Genomic DNA, 21,265 nt, shown 5'->3' with positions numbered 1-21,265 from the left:
GGCAAATAAAATTATGCATTAAGAAGTTCAATATAAAGTGCTAGATACATGACAATATGCTATTACTATCATCCAAAAAAGTGTTTCATATTTTTAAGAATCCATCAATTTTATTTCAGCTAATCCTTTCCCCACTAAAAGTATATATATCTATAATAATTAAAGTAGAAATCAGGGCATGATCTACACTCATAGAACAAGCAAAACTAATTGTCCTACATGAAAATTGAAACCTTTGCTGAACTGGAACCAACTAGCCACACATAAGAAAAAAAAATTTATAATGAATTTTTTTCTTTTCTCATCCCTTCTAAATGCCAATTGATCTGCATTTCTAGTCCTTATGGCTACTCTAACATAAGGAAATAGAAATAATATAAAAAACAGAAAACATTGTTAGGAATTCTTATTGTCTTATGCCTAAAATAAAATTACACTATTAATCCACAGGATAGCAAGTTATAATAAATGGGGGAGGGAAGCTTAATCCTCAGTGAAATGAAATTCTATGGAGTGTGTGAGCTACCTCTCTGTCCAAATAATGAGAGACTGTGGTGATTACGCCTGTGCTGGGATGCACAGAAAAGAGCCCAGGCGATCTTGGTGTCTGCTGCAAAATGCTGTATTTCAGGCGCGTATGCATTGTGTCCGGTTCATCTCTGTCTGTGGCACAAACCACCCCCACTGTAGTACCTACACATTAAAAAATAAAAGAACCTTTAATTTACAGAATTGTTAAATATACTTTCAAAAGTATCTACATTCTTAAAATGTTAACAATGATGGTGGAAACCTAATTTAAAATGTATTTATTACCAGAGTATTATTTTGTCTTTAGATAGGACTGATGAGGATAACTTCAAATTTATCACGCAAAACACTTTGATGCTGAAAATTAAGGTATACTTTTGCTCACAGTTTAACACATTTGATCACAAATTACTAAAGAAATTAGTTAAATGGAAATCAAAAATAATTTGAATACGTATTTGCACATATTTCAATAACAAACCTAGCTGGAGGAATAAACCATGTCTCCTTAATTATCAGATTTTTAAAAAATTGGACTTTTGATTAATAGCTAAATCAAGACTGATTAGGGGTATGCAGTAATAATATAGATGATCAAGTTGACCTTTAGTAGTCCAGCCTCTCCTTTCTGTAATGTTTTTGCTACTTCCTGATTTGATTTGTTTTAATAAACCAGTTTAGTATCACAGCCTTAACTGGTCTGAACCTACTAATAAAATGTGCTTAAAGTACCTTGGGTTAACCTGGGCATCGAAGTGTTTGTCCTTTATTTTTCTCTGTTACTATAGAAGAGAACAGAATCCTGAAGAAAGCCTGAAACCAATTACCCCTTTTTGAAAAAGGGAAAGCATACCCCATTGCTAATTAATTAAAGGCAATATAATGTCAATGTAATGTCATAGAATTGTGAGGCTAAAAACATTGTAGGTAATCTAATGTAATGAACTCCTTCTACAAGTAAGAAAACTCAGAGGGACGTCCATGAGTTTCCAGAATGAGTTAGTAAGAGACCCTACATCAAAAACTATGTTTTCTATGCTATAGTGGCCATTTTATTATCTGTGTGTATTCCATAACATCATGTTGTAAACCTTCACTATACACAATAAAATTTATTTAAAAAGAAACAAAACTAGGTTTCCTAAACTCCAAACCAATAATTTTTTTAAATTTTTTAAATTGTACCATGTGAGTAATAAAGAGGTTAACATCTATGACATCAAGTTAACAAAGGAAAACATGAAGGGAAAAAGCAGATATAATATTGCAGTGAAGATCTAAGCAACTACTGGAAACCTTAAAAAGCAAATTAGCAAAGTCATCCTTTATGACTGAATCCTCCTTCTTTTAACTTTATTGTGAGTGGTTATTCTCCATATTACAAGTCTCAGAAGCCATCATAAGTGCCACATTTTAAGGGCCAGGTAAACTAAAATACTTCAGTTTTCCACTTGTAAGAGCCAGTGTTTAGAATAGAGAACATTTGATGTAAGTTTCTCTGAAGTTATTCTGGTATTCATTCTAAATTGGAAGTAGTGAGGTAGTAGTTTTAAAAGAAGATAATATAAATAGGAGCATAAAAAAAATTGTACCCTCAGTGGAAGCCATTTAACACCTTCCTAAATAAAAGCTCAAAAAAAAAACTACACCGATTTTAGTTTTATTGTTCATTCCACCCTGCATGTCCTCTCTTGGAGTTGAGAATAATGAAAAACCCACATGAGGAAATGAAATAAAATATATAAACTGAATATTACACAAAGCTTGAACAACTATTAGCTGCCTTTACAGTTAATTAGTATCATATTGACAATGACAGAAACTTCTGTACTATCTGGGTAAGGCATATATTGATTGAAAGTGATGGGATTAAGTGTTTTCTGGTAAGTAGATACTAGTTCAATGTTATCTCAGGCTGATCTGGCCTTGAGTATAAAAAGCTCAATGTCTTTTAAAAGTACACAGACATATTTAAAATGATTATTTTTATTCTTAAAAGCAGACTTACCAGGTCTACTACTTTCCAAAACTTCAAAATTATAAACTGCTTCTGTGAAAACAGGGTGGTTGTCATTTTCATCCTCTACTCTGATGGGTAGTGGGAGAGGCAGATCTGCTGAATATCCATCTGCAGTTGATGCATAAGCAATCAACTGCAAAATAGCAAAAAGAAAGTTCCATTAATATCAGATTCTGGCAAGACAGAATAAGATGCTTTATCTACTACCTGCCTTGCAAATCTTTTCAATAATAAACTACTTTGAAGTTTTTTTTATTCACTGTGTTTTTAATTATCAAAGCACCAAATGGAGAAACACTTTACTGCAAAGAGCATCCAGTATGTGGTGGAAATGGCTTTCGCAAATAAAACCTAGGTCAGAGTACAGTGAAGCCGGTGCTGACGCTGTCCACTAGACTGAGGAATTAAATGTGAATATAAATTCTCTCTATAATCAGAAAATTATGCTGGAGAGAACAATTAAACTCACTGCAATAGGAAAAATTCCTACTACATTATCTAAATAAAGCAGCAATTCCCAATTTGTCACTACCAAGCCCTGTTATTTTTTTACCTAATAGACCACATATTTGTAAGCATTTTTCTGACAAAATACATGTACTAATTTCCCCATTGCTGATTAAAGGCAATGTAATGTCAAATAGAATATATTTCTATTCAACATGTGATTACAACACTGAATTGAAAATTTTCTAAGCAAATGCAAAGCATGTCACATGGGGACATCAGTCATGTTTGTTTACACAGCATCTCTTCCTTCTTCTTTGTAGGAACAGAATCTCTCTTTCTGATAATCATTCCATCGGAACCATGGGAATGACACATGACCTCACAGCATTTACCATATTATACTGAAAATTATCTGACTTATTTGCCTTTGACTATAAGCTCATCTTTATCAGAATACTGGCTTATTAGCCCTTATTTGAGTTTGGTCTCCCACTTTCACTTTCTTATGCAGTTCTCAGATGTGATCAAATAATCATCTGTGTGGAAGAAAGACAAAAATGGAAGTAAGAGCAGTATAGAAAGAGGATTCTTCCAATCAACTGTAGACATGTCTTGAAGTGAGGAAAAGGTGCCAGCAACCAGTGAGAAAGCGAGAGAGATTATCTCATAAGCAAAACCAACTGTTTGGAAATTTACTGACATTTACATCGAAATACGTTGAAATTTATGTTCAAATATTGAACCTCTTTGCTTCATTTCAGGCTTACCTAACAGCAGTTGAGACGAAGATTACCAAGTATTCCAAAATATTGCACATTCTATTTCCCATTGACTCTAAGATACCCTCTAAGAAGAGAGTGCAAGGAGACAGGAAAGAGTAGCTGGAGAAAGCATCAGAAGAAACATAGTTTAATAATTTAAAGTCAGGCATATCAATAAAAGTCCTACATCAAAAACATCATATTCTTCACGATCCACAGGCCGAGTGCAAAATAGATTTCCAGTGTCTCTTTCTATATAAAACAAATTTAAAGGTTCTTGATCAACTCCACGTCCACTTATTGAGTAGAAGACAGTATAGTTCTGTGCTGCATCAGATTCAACCTAAAAGTAGAAAAAAAGTATGCAAAAAAATTAAAACTAAATTCAGTTACAATATCTTTTAAATGCAGCTGATGTATCTTTTTTAAATTAAAGAGATAATTTCAATAGAAAAGGTAGAAAAGAACAATAATAACCATTGTTGGCAAGGGTAAGGCAAAAAGGGATTCTCATAGGAAGAAGGGAATCCCAGTTGGAATGTACCTTAGGAAGAAAACTGACAAAAATTAAAAGAATAAGCTATGAAGATAAACAGGGAAGGATCTTTCTGGCAGAGAAAATAGGAAGTGCAAGGGAATAGGCCGGGGTTTTGCCTAGCATGTTCAAAGAGTGCAAGAAAGCCACTGTGATTGGAGTAGAAAGAGCATGGAAAAAAGAAGTAGGAGATGAAGAAGTAATGAGGTAATAGGGGCCACATCACATTGGAGAATTCGAGAATGCTGGCTTTTCCTTGGAGTCAAATGAAAAACCACTGGAGAATTTAGACAAGAGTAACATCATCTGATTTACATCCTTAAAGGTAATACTTGCTGTTTTGTCAAGCATGACTAGATGTGGTTGGATGGGTAAGGGAAAAAGCAGGCAGACCACTGAGGAAATAACTGCAAAAACCCAGAGAAGAGACTGCAGTTAGACTAACATGATAGCCATAGAGGTGGTGAGAAGTGGTTAGATTCTGGACATAATTTAAAGGTACAGCCATCAGAATTTGCTGATGGGTTGGATGTGTGGTATAAAGATGGAAGTCAATGACACTATGTCAGAGAGTGCTAGTATCTCTTAATATCTATTCTGCCCATCTTCCTTAGTACTAGAATTTGTAGTGATCACAAGGTTGCCCAGAAGAAAGGATTTCTCAGTCACCCTTGCAATTAGTTAGAGCCACATGCGAAGGTCATGTCAAGGGAATGTGAACAAAAATGATATGTGCAAAATCCAGTTGTGCTGTAGAAGGTGAGAAAGTGTCTTCTCCCTGTTGGACACAGAGGCAAGCCATCTGGAACCTGCAGGGACAGCCAAGCTAAAAAATAAAGAAACCTGGGTCCTTGGTGTTTTCTCAGATTAGAACCTTTTTACCAGATCACAATTTTACAAGAAAGGAATAAACCTCTGTCTTGCTTAAGCCACTATTATTTGGGATCTCAATAAAATGCACCTATGCCAATAATGTATAATAATACAGAAATCAAAAGTTTAACTATGAGAAGAACAGACTATAGGCTAAATTGAAGCTCAATATCTGTTTCATTTTCCTTCTACGGTGTCCTCTCATAGTGTAGATGCTAGAACTAGTCAAACAAAATAAACCAAAACCCCCAAATTTTGCAGAATCTCTTGAAACCAGAGTTCTGGATTTAAACATGTATGGTCAGATGTGCTTGAACAAGATTGGAATGCCAAAAGTGAGGTAGGCAGGTGTCTCATTTTTGCTGCTTCTGTTATTTTTGCTGGCATCACGATTTACGTTTCTTTCTTTCTTTCTTTCTTTCTTTCTTTAAGGTAGGCAGTTGTGTGATTTTTGCTACTTCTGCTATTTTTTCTGACAGCTCAGTTCAGATGCATTTGTTTTCCTTCCTTCCTTCTTCTTTCCTTCCTTTTCTGCAATAGCATACGTACTACTAGATGTTCGCCAACAAAGTGTTAAGTATTCAGTATATAAATAGTATTTAGAGTTATGAGATCTGATGAGATCACTGAGAGAGTAAATGTCAAGAAACAAGAGATAAGATTCATTGACTGAACCCTGGAGCTCTCCGAAGTTTAGAGACTGGGAGGGAGGCTGGGAGGATGGATGAGGAAGATCCAGCCAAACATACTAAGGAGTGATCAATGAAGTAAGTGGAAAACTAGATGAATGGTGTCCTGGGAGCCAAATGAAGAAATACTTCAAAAAGGAGGGAAAGGTGAGCCATGTCAAATGTAAATATGTCAAGGAAATGAGGACTAAGATGGTGACTGGTTTTGCAAAGCAAAGGCTAAAACTGGCTATGATTGGTACAGCTTTGGCAATTAGAAGTCATTTCTTAATATGCTTCATCAGTGTTCAAGTTATAATATTCATGGAGAATAAACAAATAAAGTTATAATATTCATGGAGAATAAACAAATGTCTAGCACTAGGGTAGAATAAAAAATAAGTGTGAACGACTGTGGAATGATAGTTAAAAACTGAAACAATTAGTACACAGATTACACTATTAGTATTAAATATTAAGCACACTATTAGAAATTTAAGGGGAAAAAGGCAAGCAGAAGGCCATAGCCCTACTTCAGTAATGGTTTCAATTGTGCGTGTTCCATTTAGATCTTAGTGAGAAAAGTAAACCTGATCATGTCAGTAATCTGCTTAAGAATTTCTCCTTATTATTAAGATAAAGTTAAACTTACTAGCAGAATGCACATAGTCCGTAGTAGTTTGACCCCTACCTCCCTCTTCAGCCTCATCTCCCTGCTCCATTCCATCACACCTTGGAAGACTAAGCCATCCAGAGCTCCTCTAAGGAGCTCTGACTTCTGTACTTCCCTCTTCTTCTACAATTATTTACCTGCAGAAAAATTTTCCATTCTTCAGGACTCAACTCAGTTGTCTCCTTCTCTAAGCCTTCTCTTGCTTTTTACCACCTTACCTCAAGGTTTAATGTTCATCTCATTTGTTACCAAATCACCCAACATCTCTATACTAGAATCATAGCACTCATCACTAAAAATGGTAATTATTATCCTACTTCTGTCTCCTTCACGAGGCCAATAACCCACATGAGAGCAAGGGCCATGACTAAATTTACTTATATCTTTAGGACCTAGAGCGGAACCTCCCACAGGATATAGTTAAGTGCTCAGTAACTCCCTGCTAAATGAATGAATAAACAAAGATCATTCAATGGTTTTAGAGCCTTTCTCTTATTATTAGGTTTTTAGTAATTTTCTTTCTCATTTTACTTTTGTTACACCTCATGAACATCTTTAACCAGATCTGTTTATTTTTATATGTTTGAAGAGGTATTAAATCTCAATGAAACAGACTCTTAGAATTAAAGCAATCCTGACCAGAAAAGGTGTAAACCTACTTGTTGAAGAAACAATGGGAAAGGGCCCAAGGAATTCTCTTGCATAGAGCAAGGAATAGGTGCCCATCTCCTCTTGGCACGCCTGAGAACAGTTTCTCTAGTATGTCTTGTCTTCAATACCTGAATTTAGAGAAAAACAAATACATAAATAAACAAAAGCATTACAATCTACTTTGTGTAAAATAGTGGACAGCTCATAAACCTAATCCTTCTCTGGAGGTTCAGTGTCAGGCATTTCCACGCTGAAGCTAAACCAGTTAATAAAGTCTTTCTACATTAGAAGGGTAAGAAAGAATATATCCAGATTTAAAAGGTTTCAAGAAACAGAGAATTTCTTTTTGTATACCATTCTAACACTGACTATACTTTCATGTTAGGAAAATCACCACTATATTCTTAGTTCTTCTTGCTTTGTCCCAAATAGAGACACAGAACTTATTCTCTCTACAACAATCTCCAGATAGCACTTACTTGTTCTTTTAGTTAAAAGCTCATGCCCTTAGGTCAGAGAAAGAAAATGTATGTCCTTCACTGCCATAGTGCTCTATCTACACAGTCTGATATGGTAGCCCTTGGCCACCGTAAGTCATGTGATTATTTAAATTTAAATTAACTGACACTAACATAAGAAGCTCTATCCTTCCTTCGGTTGCACTAGCCACATGCCAAGTGCAGAGTAGCCATTAATATTGAGCTATCATATCAAACACTGCAGAAAGTGCCATCTCTATCATGGGAGAAACTTCTATGAGACTTTTTAGTGATGTCCATCTCATTTCATGATGCAGCAAGGGAGACATTTCATTTCATAAGAATTAATTAATAATTGCATTAAACATTTAACAAAGTGCTAAACTGTAACTTAAATTAGCTTTATTATTGATACAGTTAACACAGATTAGGTGTAATCCAGTCTAAACCTTTCATCATTTTGTGACTACTTTCATAATGGAATTCCTCACTGTAAAGGTTTTGCATTAAAAAAATTCTGAATTCTATAATAGAGGGATAACCAAACTGACACCAGTGCACAAAAGACAATAGTTAGAATTTAGAGGTGGAAGAAGCCCTCACAGAGGAAAAATAATTCAGATTTAATAAAGTAAAACCAAAACCAGAGTTCAACAAGTGTTAAGAAAGAGAGAGAGGGAGAGACAAAAATAGAGTGAGAGGTAGAGAGAAGGATAGAAAAAGGGAGAGAGGGAAGGTGACAGGGAGGGAAGAAAAGGAAGGGGAAGGAAAGGAGAAGGAAAAGGGAAGGAATGAAAAGGACAGAGTAAGAAAATGGAGGGGAAGGAAAAGGGTAAGAAAATGGAAACAAAGTGAAAGGAAAGGAAACAAAATGAAAACAAAAGGGGAAAATACCCTATTTATCCTTGTTTCTCTTTGCAATTTTTAATGAGAGTATTTTAATGAAAAAAATGACTGAAAATATTTAATGTACTTTAAATACCTTCTTCTGATGTTCTAGCAGCACAGTAACCTCTTTCTGTGTCTGTTTTCTTTTGTCAGAAAGCCATATGGTAAACGATCTTTTCTTATCAGACAGTACAACAGCCCTGGCTGTGTACACTGACCCATCATTTAGAACTCTGAAATCAGGATCACTTGACTGGATGAGGTCGGCAGATCTGAAGCACTCTTCCAAATTAACTGCAAGTAAAAATTTCCAAGTTGTAAGGTAAAAACACATGAGAAGAAAAAATGTGTTAAAATAATTCATATAATCTTCTTAAAAACCATGAAGTGGGATGAAATAAGCCAATCACTTTGCATTTACCAGATATCTTAACCTGTTTTTTACATTACTTAAAAAATGATCATTTTCTTTCAGTTAAAAAATAATTACTGAGTGTATATTTCTATGAAAATAAGGTGTTTTAAACCTTTATATGCTTCTAATAGACTTATGAAAATGACCTTCCAATTAAAGATGTGGGCATGTTATAATCATGACAAAACTGGGCAACATAAACACACCTGAATAAACATACAGAAGAGTTTCCCTAACAATACAATCTGAGTGTTTAAGATACACCTATATTCAGTGAGAAGTCATGAGCCAAAGAGCAATGGAGTGTATGAGTTTGGTAAAGAGTCATGTTAGAAAAATCCATTCTCCGAAATTTTCTTCCCACTGGCCCTTTTCTGTACACAATTTCGCCTGGAGGCCCACAATACTCTGTGTGTTCCAAGCTTTCCAAGGCCCCACACTGAAACTCTACATGGAGTCTTTCTTCCCTGGGATTTCTGGCCTCTAGTAACGGGTAATAAAATGCATATAAATATCAAAATGTACCTATCATCCATCCCATTCTTCAACTATTTGTCTTAACATAAAGCAAATGGATAAATTACTACTCAGTTAAATGTAACAACCTCTCAAAGGATTCATTTGCTGTCCATGAGTCGTGTTTTCACTTTAATTCAAATCTGTCTCAGGTGGAAATATTTAACAAAAAATAAATAAATAAATAAACATATTTAGGCCTGATGACATATTTCTCTCTTCACATTTTTAACAGAATGATAACTTCTGTTTTACTCCCTGGAGGAACATCCCTTATTAGTAGATTCAGGCTAACTCCAAAAGGCAAAGGTATTATATCATGCTCTTTCCAGCCTATGTAAACTAAATTTCTGCTTTAAAAAGACTTTTAAAATTTCTCACCTCTGCCAATTATTTTGTCTGCCTCTAGTTTAGAAGGTACATTAAGTATCACCTTTTTGCAGGCTTCACCAGAAAGACTGAAGATCTAGAATTTAAAAGGTCACATTAATACAGTAGAAAGTAAAGATTAAAAAAACATAATCATATCAATAGATGTAAAACAAGCAACTGACAAAGTCCAACACCCATTTATAATAAACCCCCAGAAAACTAGGAATAGAAAGGAACTTGCTCAATAACATAAAGTTCATTTATGAAAAACAACTAACTTCATATTTAAAGGAGAAGGACAGAATTATTTCTTCTAACATCAGGAACAAGACAATGATGTCTGCTCTGCTCTAACTGCTTCTTTTTTTTTTTTTCTTTTTTTTTTTGTGTGTGTGTGTGACTGAGTCTCACTCTATGGCCCAGGCTGGAGTGCAATGGCGTGATCTTGGCTCACTGCACCCTCCACCTCCTGGCTTCAAGCAATTCTCCTGCCTCAGCCTCCCAAGTAGCTGGGATTACAGGCGCCCGCCACCATGATCAGCTAATTTTTATGTTTTTAGTAGGGACGGGGTTTCACCATGCTTCTATTTAACATTATATTGGAGCTTCTAGCCAGGAAAATTACACAAGAAAATAAAATCAAAGGCATCCAAATTGGAAAGGAAAAGCTAAAATTATTTCTATTCACAGATGACATAAATTTGTAGACAGAAAATCTTAGGAATCCACTAAAAAACTGTCTAAATAAATGAGTTCAGCAAGGCTACAGGATACAAGATGAACATGCGACTGCATATCTGTACACTAGCATTGAAAAATTTGAAAACTAAGCAAAAAAATTGATTTGTAGCATATCAAGAAGAAAAAAATACTTAGGAATAAATGTCATCAAATAAGTATAATATTATACACTGAAAGCCATAAAACATTGCTGAAGGAAATTTTTAAAGACCTAGATAAATAGAGAGCCCATCTTCATGGTTATTCCCCAAATTAATTTACAGATACAATACAATCTCTATAAAAATCCCAGATAACTTTTTTGAAGAAATTGAATATTAATCTTTCTAGAAATACAAGTTATCCAAATAAAATTGAAAAAGTAAAAAAAATTGAAAGACATATTTACCAATTTAAAACTTGCTACAAAGCCACAATAATCAAAACAGAGTGGTGCTGATAATAGAATAAATATATAGATGAATGGAATAGAACTTAAATCCCAGAAATAACGCCTTACATTTATGGTTAGATTCCAGAAATTTCAAGAGAAATAAATAGTCTTTTCAACAAATGGTGTTGGGATAATTTGATATCTTCCTGAAAAAAAAAGTGAATTTGAACCCCTACCTCATACTATACACAAAAATTAACTCAAAATGAACCACAGACATAAATGTAAGAAATAAATTATTTAGAGGTAAACTTGAGAGCAAATCTTTATGATGTTGGGTTAGGAAATGATTTATTATATACAACACGAAAAACACAGTGATAAAGAAAAGTTGTTAAATAATACTTACTCAAAGTAAAAACTTCTGCTCTCCAGAAAAATATCACTTTCTTTACAAAAGTGAAAAATACAACTCATAGAATAGTTTCTCTTTCTCTTTTTTTTTTTTTTTTTTTTTTTCTGAGACGGAGTCTCACTCTGTCACCCAGGCTTGAGTGTAGTGGTGCCATCTAGGCTCACTGCAAGCTCCGCCTCCCAGGTTCACACCATTCTCCTGCCTCAGCCTCCCGAGTAGCTAGGACTACAGGTGCCCGCTACCATGCTACCATGACCGGCTAATTTTTTTGTATTTTTTAGTGGAGACGGGGTTTCTCCATGTTAGCCAGGATTGTCTCAATCTCCTGACCTCGTGATCTGCCCGCCTCAGCCTCCCAAAGTGCTAGAATTACAGGCCTGAGCCACCGCGCCCGGGCTGAAGAAAATTCAGACTAATAAAGGACTTGTATCAAAAATATTTAAAGAATTCCTGCAACTCAATAATAAAAAGATAACACAGAAAAATGGGCAAAGGATCAGAATAGGTATTATCCCAAAAAAAGATATTAAAATGGTCAAAAAGTAGTTGAAAAGATGCCCAACATCATTAGGTTTTAGGGAAATGGTAATGTAAACCACAACGCAATACCTACTTGCTAGGATAACTAAAATAAATAAGACAGAAAATAACAAGTATTGGTGAGGAGGTCGAGAAACTGAAACCCCTATACATTGCTGGAGGAAATGTAAAGTGGTGCAGAGACTTTGGAAAATAGTTTGGCAGTTTCTCAAAAAGTTAAACATAAATCTATATGATCCAGCAATTCCATTCTTGCTAAAAGAAATAAAAAAGTCCACACAAAAACTTGTCATGAATATTCACAGTACATACCATTATTCACGATAGGCAAAAAAGTGAAAACAATCCATACAATGAAATGTTATTCAGCTCTAAAAAGAACTTTGTTAAGTACTATGCACCTACAAACATACTCAGTGAAAAAAAGTAGATACAAAACAACACATACTGTATGATTTCGTTTACATAAAATGTCCACAATAGGTAAATATACAGGAACAAAGTAAATTTCCATGGGAAGTGGTTGTAAATGGGTATGAGGCTTATTTTTAAGGTGATGAAAAACTTCTAAAATTAGATTGTAGTAATTATTGCACATTCTTCAAATTTACTACAATTCACTGAATTGTACACTTAACAAATGTGAATTTTATGGAATGTAAATTATATCTCAATAATGCAGTTTAAAACAAAAAAGGACACTGTCACTGATCGAAAAAGTGACTTTCCACAATCACTTCTACAAATTGGCAGTGAAAGGCCTTGTCAAATTTATAAATTCACAGAAGTAATTTCAGCACAATAAAGTGGCATAATAACCACAAAGAAGTATTTTATTTCTGATATAATCAAATATGAAACAGATTTCTGCACAAAATTAAAATATTTTAAAATATGATAACATAACTGTAAATATATGTATATACAAATATATACATTATCACAATTATTCTAATATGTGATCTAAAATTATTGTACTTCTCAAAGATTCACCTTACTCTCACTTGAATTAGTCAGAATAAACAAAAATATCACAAAAACATGGACAAATAGGGCCGACATGTAACAATGCTGTTTAATTTAGATATAATAAGCCAAGAAATCATTTTCAGAAAATAATAACCAGATTGCAAACTGGGACAATGAAGTAATAAGTCATTTGCCCTTTTAAAAAAACCATATCATACATATGCTTAATTTAATATTTTCCTTAAGTATATAGTTGTCACCTTGGGTGAAAAATGGTTTCCTTCAACAAACCACCCATTGATTGAAATATATCATAACTCTGTAGTTGGTATTTTTGAATCCCGCCAAAAAAGCTATGCCCAATATATATTTACTCTCATCTCTTTGCAAAATATCTGAGTTAACTGTGAAATATTTAAATCAATTAAAATATAATAAATGCTCAGTGCCCATCTAGATCTTTAAAAAAAATGAACATTTTGCAATTTTTGTTCTATTTTTTAATTAAAATTTACCGATGTAGCTAAAGTCTTATGCTCTATTATATTTCAAACTCTTCTCCAAGGAATAGTGTTTTCAGAAGTTAAAATTTATACTTCCTCAGTAGGATTTTATACTTTTATTAAATAGTATATGCTTGTGCCCATAAAATATAAGCTCGTTTGGGGTAGTATGTGTTTATACGCATCCTTTTGCAATTTGCTTTTTTCACCCAACAGTATGTTTGAGACTTTTCCATAAATGTACCACAGTTTAGTTTTAGTCGTTCTCCTATTGATGGTTATTTAGATTGCTCTTCATTTCTCCTGTTACAAATGACACTATGTGAACAGCTCTGCCTGAAGCGGAAATTACTGTGCCATACATGAACATCTTCAGTTGTATTAGCTGTTGCCAAGTTGCTCTCCAAAGTATTAATATCAATTTCTATTAATGCCCCCAGCATATTAAATCTCTCTATTTCCCATATCCTCCCTTACAAATAATTTTATGACTTTCTCCATGTTGCCAACCTAATGGCTGTTTTAATTTGCATTTTATTAATTTTTAGTGAGATTGACTGTATTTTCTTGTGTTTATTTGCCATTTATCTTCTGTAAATTGTCTATTCTTCTCCCTTAATCACTTATCTATTAAGTTTGTACTTGTTAAATTTACTTTTTTTCTTGTAGGTTTACTTAGTTTGCTTTTTAACTTTTATTATGAAATCTTCTGATAAACAGAGTGCTTCAATTTTGTTTTTTTATTTGACACATCTTTATTAAAATTTTATGTATGCCAGATACTCAAAAACTTCAAAGTTCCCCATTGCTCAATCTTTTTTTTTTAAGTAGTATTTTTGCTCTTTTTAGACTTTGACTCTCAAAACAATGTTATGATCAGTTCCCCAAGTTCTGTAAAAATTTATTTTAGGATGTAGATGAAATTCCATTTCCTTTAAATAGTAATTTAAAGAGGATTTGACATTTAGGGCTCTTGAGCCTTTACATCCGTGAACATGCTTCATTCTCACTTACTTATGAATTATATTTCCTTTTTGCATTTTTTGTTTTTTTGAGACGGAATCTTGCTCTGTGGCCCAGGCTGAAGTACAGTGGTGCGATCTCGGCTCACTGAAACATCTGCCTCCTGGGTTCAAGCAATTCTCCTGCCTCAGCCTCCTGAGTAGCTGGGATTACAGGTGCCTGCCACCATGCCAAGCTAATTTTTGTATTTTTAGTAGAGATGGGGTTTCACCATGTTGGCCATGCTGGTCTTGAACTCCTGACCTCGTGATCTGTCTGCCTCAGCCTCCCAAAGTGCTGGGATTACAGGCGTGAGCCACCGCACTAGGCCGAATTATGTTTGCTTTTCGGTAGAGCTTTGCAATTTTTGCTATAAAGGTCTTTCACATTTTTTATTACATTGATCTTAGATACATTGATCTGTTGCTGTCATGAATGGGATTCTTCTTAACATATTTTTGAGTTGTCCCTTGATAATATATAGAAATCATTTAAAAATATTAAGCTTATATCCATGAAACTTGCTTACTTTTATTAGTTCTAATATCTGTTCATAGTGTTGGATTTTCTATGTTGTTAATCCTGTCGCTGGCAAAATCACAACTAGGTTTCTTTTCTTTTAATCCTACAGGTCTTTCATTATTGCTAATTTTTATCTGATATGCTTGTTAGGACCTCTTCTGGAATGCTGAATAGAAACACCAGTACTGACCATTATGGATTTGTTTCTAACTTAAAAAGAATATTTTTACAATTTTGCCATTAATTATGAGTCTTTTTCTCTTTTCCTTTTTTCCTTGTAACATTCATTCATTCATTCATTTTTGTTAGATATGTTTCATTACATTAAGAAAGTTCATTCTTAGCCAGGCGCGGTGGCTCAGGCCTGTAATCCCAGCACTCTGGGAGGCCGAGGCGGGTAGATCATGAGGTCAGGAGTTCGAGACCAGCCAGACCAACATGGTGAAACCTCGTCTCTACTAAAAATAAAAAAATTAGCCAGGTGTGGTGGCGTGAGCCTGTAATCCCAGCTACTCAGGAAGCTGTGGCAGGAGAATCACTTGAATCTGGGAGGCGGAGGTTGCAGTGAGCCAACCTCCAGCCTGCACCTCAGCCTGGGCGACAGAGCAAAACTCCATCTCAAAAAAAAAAAAAAGAGTTCATTCTCTATATTCTTAGTGTGCTACGAATTCTATGAATTCTTTTGAAATGAAATGTTTCCACTTTCTTGAAATAATCAGTTTTTCTCTGTTGATACATTTTCTCTGTTGATAGTATGTTAAAATACAATAATAGATGTTCTAATGTGAACCCATGTTTCCTCTCCTGAGATAAGCCTTACAAGAACATAATATATTATATCTTACAAATATATTGGTTTGTTTTCAGTTTATCTCAATATTTCACATATTTGTCTGTAAGTGAGATCAGGCTACTATTTTTCAACTTCATATGATCCTCATAAAATGAGTTAAGAAGAGTTCTGTATTTTTCTGTTCTTTGAAACAATTTACATAAAGTACACTGTTCCGTATAATTTTGAAAGAATTAACTTATCATAAGCCTGGGCCTGGTGGATCTAAAGAAGTGTGTGTGGTGCTCTCTAACTTCTAATTCAATTTATTTAATGGTTATAGGTCTATTTAGATTTTGTTTACCTCCTCAAGTCAATGTTGGTTATGTGTATTTTGTAAGAAGTTGTCTGTTTTGTCTGTATTTTCAAATTAATTGGAATTATCTATTAATATTATTTTACTTTTCAACATGTGTTCTCTCCAAAACTATACTTCCTTTTCATTCCTAATATTGTTTTATCTATGCCTTTTCTATTTTTTACTTGCTCAATTAGAGTAGGGTTTGTCTATACTCAAGAGGTTTAGTTTAGTTGATACCCTCTATCGCTCATTTCTTTCCTTTTTTAAAAATGTTCTTCTTAAAATATATTATAAATACCAAAGATTACATATAGCCTGTGTGTGTTTTAATAAATAATAAAATGAACACTAGGGTACTCACGTTCAAGGTTAAGACATGGAGCATTACTAATATTTTCAAAGTTCCTAACTATATAGCAGTAGTTCATTCATTTTCATTGCTGCATAGGATATTATTAGAAAGAATGTACAGTTAATTCATTAATACAACTTTTGAAAAGGATAGTATTCAATAGACTTCAGTTATAGTATGTTTCTTGAAACTATGAAGTCATTTGATACTATGTTTTTGTGAGGTTTGGATGCTTTATTGAAAATAAAATAAAGTAAAAAATGTAAAGACACTAGTATATTAATGATGATGAACTAATGACCTTTAAAGATATTTATAATAAAAATAACTTCTGTATACAAGAATGCCCATATTTTAAATTCAAATATAACAAGGTTTAAAAATGACAATATAAAGTATTACCTACTGCAGCCTAAGCAAAATAGCTTTGTTGCATTTTATAGTACTAAGCAAATTGTATTAATTGCATGATAGAAACCTTATCAGACGAATCATTAAATCCTGATTGAAAAATTTAATGCCAAAGAGACAACGAAAATTAAAGGTGTTATCTGCAGTTGTTTCACTTTTATGCTATTGTTTAATTTTATAGTAAATACACAAAGTAGGCTTTCTAAAATGACACCCTACTTCAGTAGAGAAGAAAAAGAATGGAAATTTATGGAATGTCTTAAACGTGAAGAGGATCTTCTGGATTGAACACAATAATTACAGAATTTTAAACTCTTCATTTCTCCTGTGGCCATAAGTCTTCTGCAGAATGGAAATACTAGCTTTCAAATTCTTACCACTTCAAAGGTAAATTGCAAGATTTACTGCTCTACATTCTCAGTACCTAGACGAGTCTAATAAATTTGTTTCTACCCAAACTCATTGTAAGATGGGAATTCCAGCTATCATACTTTCAATGGAAAGTATGATTAACTACAGGTCACCACAGATACCATATATGGAACAAGGCTGCCATGGGAATTACAACAGGATCAAAAAATGTGCATGAGCTTACATTTATTTATTCGGAACGTGCTTCCGTATCTAGCTGTATCTCAACAGGAACGTCAACAATCTCCTTTTAATAAGGTAGCTGATAATGCATCAATCTAAATATACGTATACTATAATTTTGACTTTTTTAAGCTTGCAGTTTTAAAACTAGTTTTCATCTACCTCCTTTATTTGCCTTAATCTTCTTGTCACAAATGTAAAAGTCTTTAAAAATTACTATACTCCCTTTTATTTTAAAATGATGACGATATCAAATATTACCGAGAGCAAAAACATCACAAGTTTTTCTGGTAAAGACTCACATTATTCACATTAACCCTATCAAATATAAAAATTTGGATGCCTATTTATCAACGTAGGTTGCAGGCAGAGTTCATATACTCCAAAGAGGAAAAGTACAGATTTGAGGGGAGTTATTGCAAACGTTTCAACTATTTTAGTTCCTTTAGAAGATGAGCCCTTTTAACAAAATGATGGATTAGCTGTGTCCAAGTATGTGCCACTTATAATGTATACTAGATAACATAATTCTTAAAGTGGATTTGATAACAGTATTCACACATATTTTTAAAAGAATCTTATTATTTGTAACAGGCAGAAGACAACTGATCTCATGTAAATTAGTTTCCACCATCCCTAACAATTCTGTTTACATTAAGAGGAAAAAACACTTTCTGAGGCAATCAAAAACTTACAATAGTGAGATGCTGTGATATACTTCTTTTTTTAGCATCTCCTTCTCATTTTTTTTCTTTGTGCGTGTGATTATTAGAAACTGTATTTACACTTCAGAGTGTGGTGGGAAGGAGATACAGGAAAAGTGCAGAATGGGAAAATTCCTCAACCTGTTGGGCTGCTTACTGGGAAGACTAAAATTTAACAAGTCTCAGATTCTTGTTAAAGACTTGCTTTGAAAAGCTGTCTCCTTAGAACAAGCAATGTTTTAACGATAAGTAATGGTTTAGAGATATCCTTTAAAGTCTCTATAAAATGAAAAGTGTTTCTAAAATGCCATGTCATTAATATTATATTGAAAAGTTGAGAGTCGTATGAGTCAAAAGGAAGGAAATACATACATGAGATGGTCAAGAGAAGTGTTAATTTACCCATCTGGTCCGAAATTCCAAGTGTTTGTAAACTGACAATTGCAGATGAAATAAATTGTCATTTTCTGTGCACTTTCCGGTATTTAAGTCTCCAGATACAGCATTTAACCTAAACTCAATGGAATTATTTAAAAAAAAAATCTTAAACGAGTATGTCCTAGATCAAAGCTGAAGCTTCCTCCTTTTAGATTTACGCGCACCTTCTTCCTTGCCACAGCCCGACACCCCCACCCATGCCTTGCCGGGAAAGCTCCTGGTCTTCCATGGCCTCTGGGAGCCTCGAGAGAATGCGAGAAATTCTGAGAGCAGCACCCGTAGTTTCGTTCCCCCATCCTCAATCCCTTCGTAAAGGAAACACGGAACTCCAAATGCATGCTTGTAAACTGAAAAACTGAAAACGCCTTTAAATATATTACAAAAGAACACATTTTGTAAGCAGTTTCCATTTGTAGTCATTTCATAAGCTCAGATACTTTGTTGCAACAGTTCCCGGGCAAATGGATGCGCTTATTTGTCCAATTCCTTCTCTATAAACATATCGTAGATCATAACTACCAATCCCATATTCATATCTCGCTGACCTAAAGGGAGGACAACCCTTGGACCCACTCCCACTTGCCAGGGTGGAGGGCCAGGAAGCAGTAAGAATCCGCGAGACCAGATTCGGCTCACTGCGGACGCGGGTATAGACCTCGCTCCCATCAGACCCCAAGCGCATCCCTGGATGCGGGGAAGTCGCGGGTCCGCGGCTACTTTCTGGGCGTGCGGAATGAAACTGTTGAAGCCTGAAGCTTCGCGTGTAACCGCGCCGCCGGAGTTCGGAACACTTCAATCTCCCGTGTTCTCAGAGCATTGTCTCTAACTTCCTCTCCTAGAGGGTTTCGTCCTGGGCGGCAGGTTTCCGGAGACTCGAAACCCCAGGCTGCGCTCTGGCCGCGCAGTCCACCCCGGAGCCGGAATAAGTACGATCCGACCCCACCGCATCCATCATCCCCCACCACTGTCACCCTCTACCCGCCTCCACACCTCGGCCGCATCCCCAAAACACAAGACGACCCCAACCCCCATTCTGGCCCGGCCTTCCCACACCTTAGCGCCCCGGCACATCCCGCCTCCGGCTGGGTGGCTGGCGGGGGTGGACGCTTGGGTGAGCCTCTGAATACCCTTTAGGGGAGATACCGAGAAACCCATTTCTCAGCGGCAGCCCCACCAAGGGACCCAGGGACACAGCCCCGGCTCCATTCACTAACGAACCCATCCAGGTCAACCGGGACCCGGAGCGGGGGAGAGGGCAGCCCCTAAATCCCATTTCAAGTCTGTGCTTTGAGCTCTCAGGGATCCTAAAAAACTGACCAACAAGCTCTCTTCCTCCCTCTCCACCCAAAGGCGCCCTCCAACCACCATCACCACCAGCTCCACCACCTGGGGAGGAGCGTGAATCCCAACCCCCTGCTCAACCCGCGACGGCGCCCGCTAGAGAGCAGCGAAGACTGAGCGCGACTCAGAATTCCAACAATCGAACACGGTGTCTCAAAACAAAAAGCTCAGTCCAGAGTCGACCCGCAAGCACACGTTTTCTCTCCTCACTCCTGCAGGCCCGAACTTGGGGCTGCTACCAGACCCGCAGCACCGATCTGAGCCGCCGTTGTCACGTTTCGGCCCGCTTTGTCCCCAGCTCCGTGCAGCGTCCAGGGCGGATCCACCCCCGTCCCCACCCCAGCCCTATCCGGCGAGATCTGGCTTACCACGAGGGTCAGCAGCAGATGCAGGCAGACGGCTCCGCGCACGGAGCGCCGGGGCCCAGCGGCGGCCATCGGGATGCCGGGCAGGGCCAGGAGAACGCGGGCGCCGGAAGGGTGCCGAGAGCGAGACCTGCCGAGGTGTAGGGCGCGGGAGATGCTTTTCTCACCGCTGCTTGTTTTTAAGTGTCTTTGGCCCCTCTCAGGCTTGCCTGCCCGGGAGCAACTTCACTTCTGAAACCGGATTGGACCCAGAGGACGCGGAGAGGCCACTCCTTATTATTTCTCAAGTTTTATCATCGCCGGCGCCGCTGAGGAGCTGCCCGAGCCTGCCCCTCTGCTCCCCAGCAGCCACTCGGGCGTTCGCGCTCGGGAAAGCGGTCTCTGGCGCACCCTCTGCCAGCTCTCCCACGCCTCGTCTGCCCTGCGGCGCTGCCACCCCTCCCGGCCCGCAGAGAGGCCCTGGCAGCCCAGATCGTCCCAGGGCGGCCCCATCGCCGGCGCTGCGCGGTGCATCTCAATGCAGAACCCCAATCCGCCCGCAGGGATCCCTGCCTCGACACGGGCTCTGCTGGATGCCAGGAACACCCTTGTCACTGGATCAGCGGATCTCCCCTTCGACGTCTGAACAAATCCTGCCAATGTTTTCAGATTAAAGCAAAATACATGTACTGTATTCTCTCCAGATTTGACTAACATGACAAAATACACGACAGAAGGAATTTATCCCAAATGGCATGATAAACAGGTTTTGGCATGTCAGAAATTAAAACCAAGTTTAAGAAATTCTAATCTAACCATTTTTACGCACCCAAAATATGAGTGATTACACTCAGCGCTCTATTAACTGTCAGTTTGGGGGACTCATATGAACCTTCTAAAAACGACTTTGTTCTTAGACGTAAATTATTGGTTTACTACTTTCTGGTACCAAAATGAAATTTTTCAGGTGGTCAAAGGAATATCTACCACACAAAACCTTCTAAAACGAGGCTTACAGATTCTACATCATGCAACGACTATTTATCAGGGC

General features: G+C 36.5%; 1 protein-coding gene across 2 annotated transcripts in view; it reads right to left on the bottom strand.

The window, feature by feature from the left end:
• DSC3 (desmocollin 3) overlaps nt 1-20,456 on the bottom strand; it is a 51,922-nt gene extending 31,466 nt beyond the window's left edge. Inside the window, exons 1-7 of one of the 2 annotated variants that reach the window (XM_003261973.3) lie at nt 20,239-20,456; nt 9,842-9,926; nt 8,624-8,823; nt 7,171-7,290; nt 3,950-4,105; nt 2,540-2,684; nt 527-693 (exon numbers count right to left, since the gene is read on the bottom strand). In XM_003261973.3, the coding sequence (XP_003262021.1) occupies nt 527-693; nt 2,540-2,684; nt 3,950-4,105; nt 7,171-7,290; nt 8,624-8,823; nt 9,842-9,926; nt 20,239-20,307 (942 nt within the window). In that variant the 5' untranslated portion in view covers nt 20,308-20,456. The remainder of the gene's footprint in view (nt 1-526; nt 694-2,539; nt 2,685-3,949; nt 4,106-7,170; nt 7,291-8,623; nt 8,824-9,841; nt 9,927-20,238) is intronic. The other variant, XM_003261972.3, reaches the window with a different exon arrangement.
• Nucleotides 20,457-21,265: the final 809 nt, after the last annotated feature.

The sequence above is a fragment of the Nomascus leucogenys genome, chromosome 4, assembly GCF_006542625.1.
Source record: "Nomascus leucogenys isolate Asia chromosome 4, Asia_NLE_v1, whole genome shotgun sequence".
NCBI lineage: Eukaryota > Metazoa > Chordata > Mammalia > Primates > Hylobatidae > Nomascus > Nomascus leucogenys.
The sequence above is the reverse complement of the archived record's forward strand: the minus strand, read 5'-3'. Positions and strand labels throughout refer to the sequence as shown.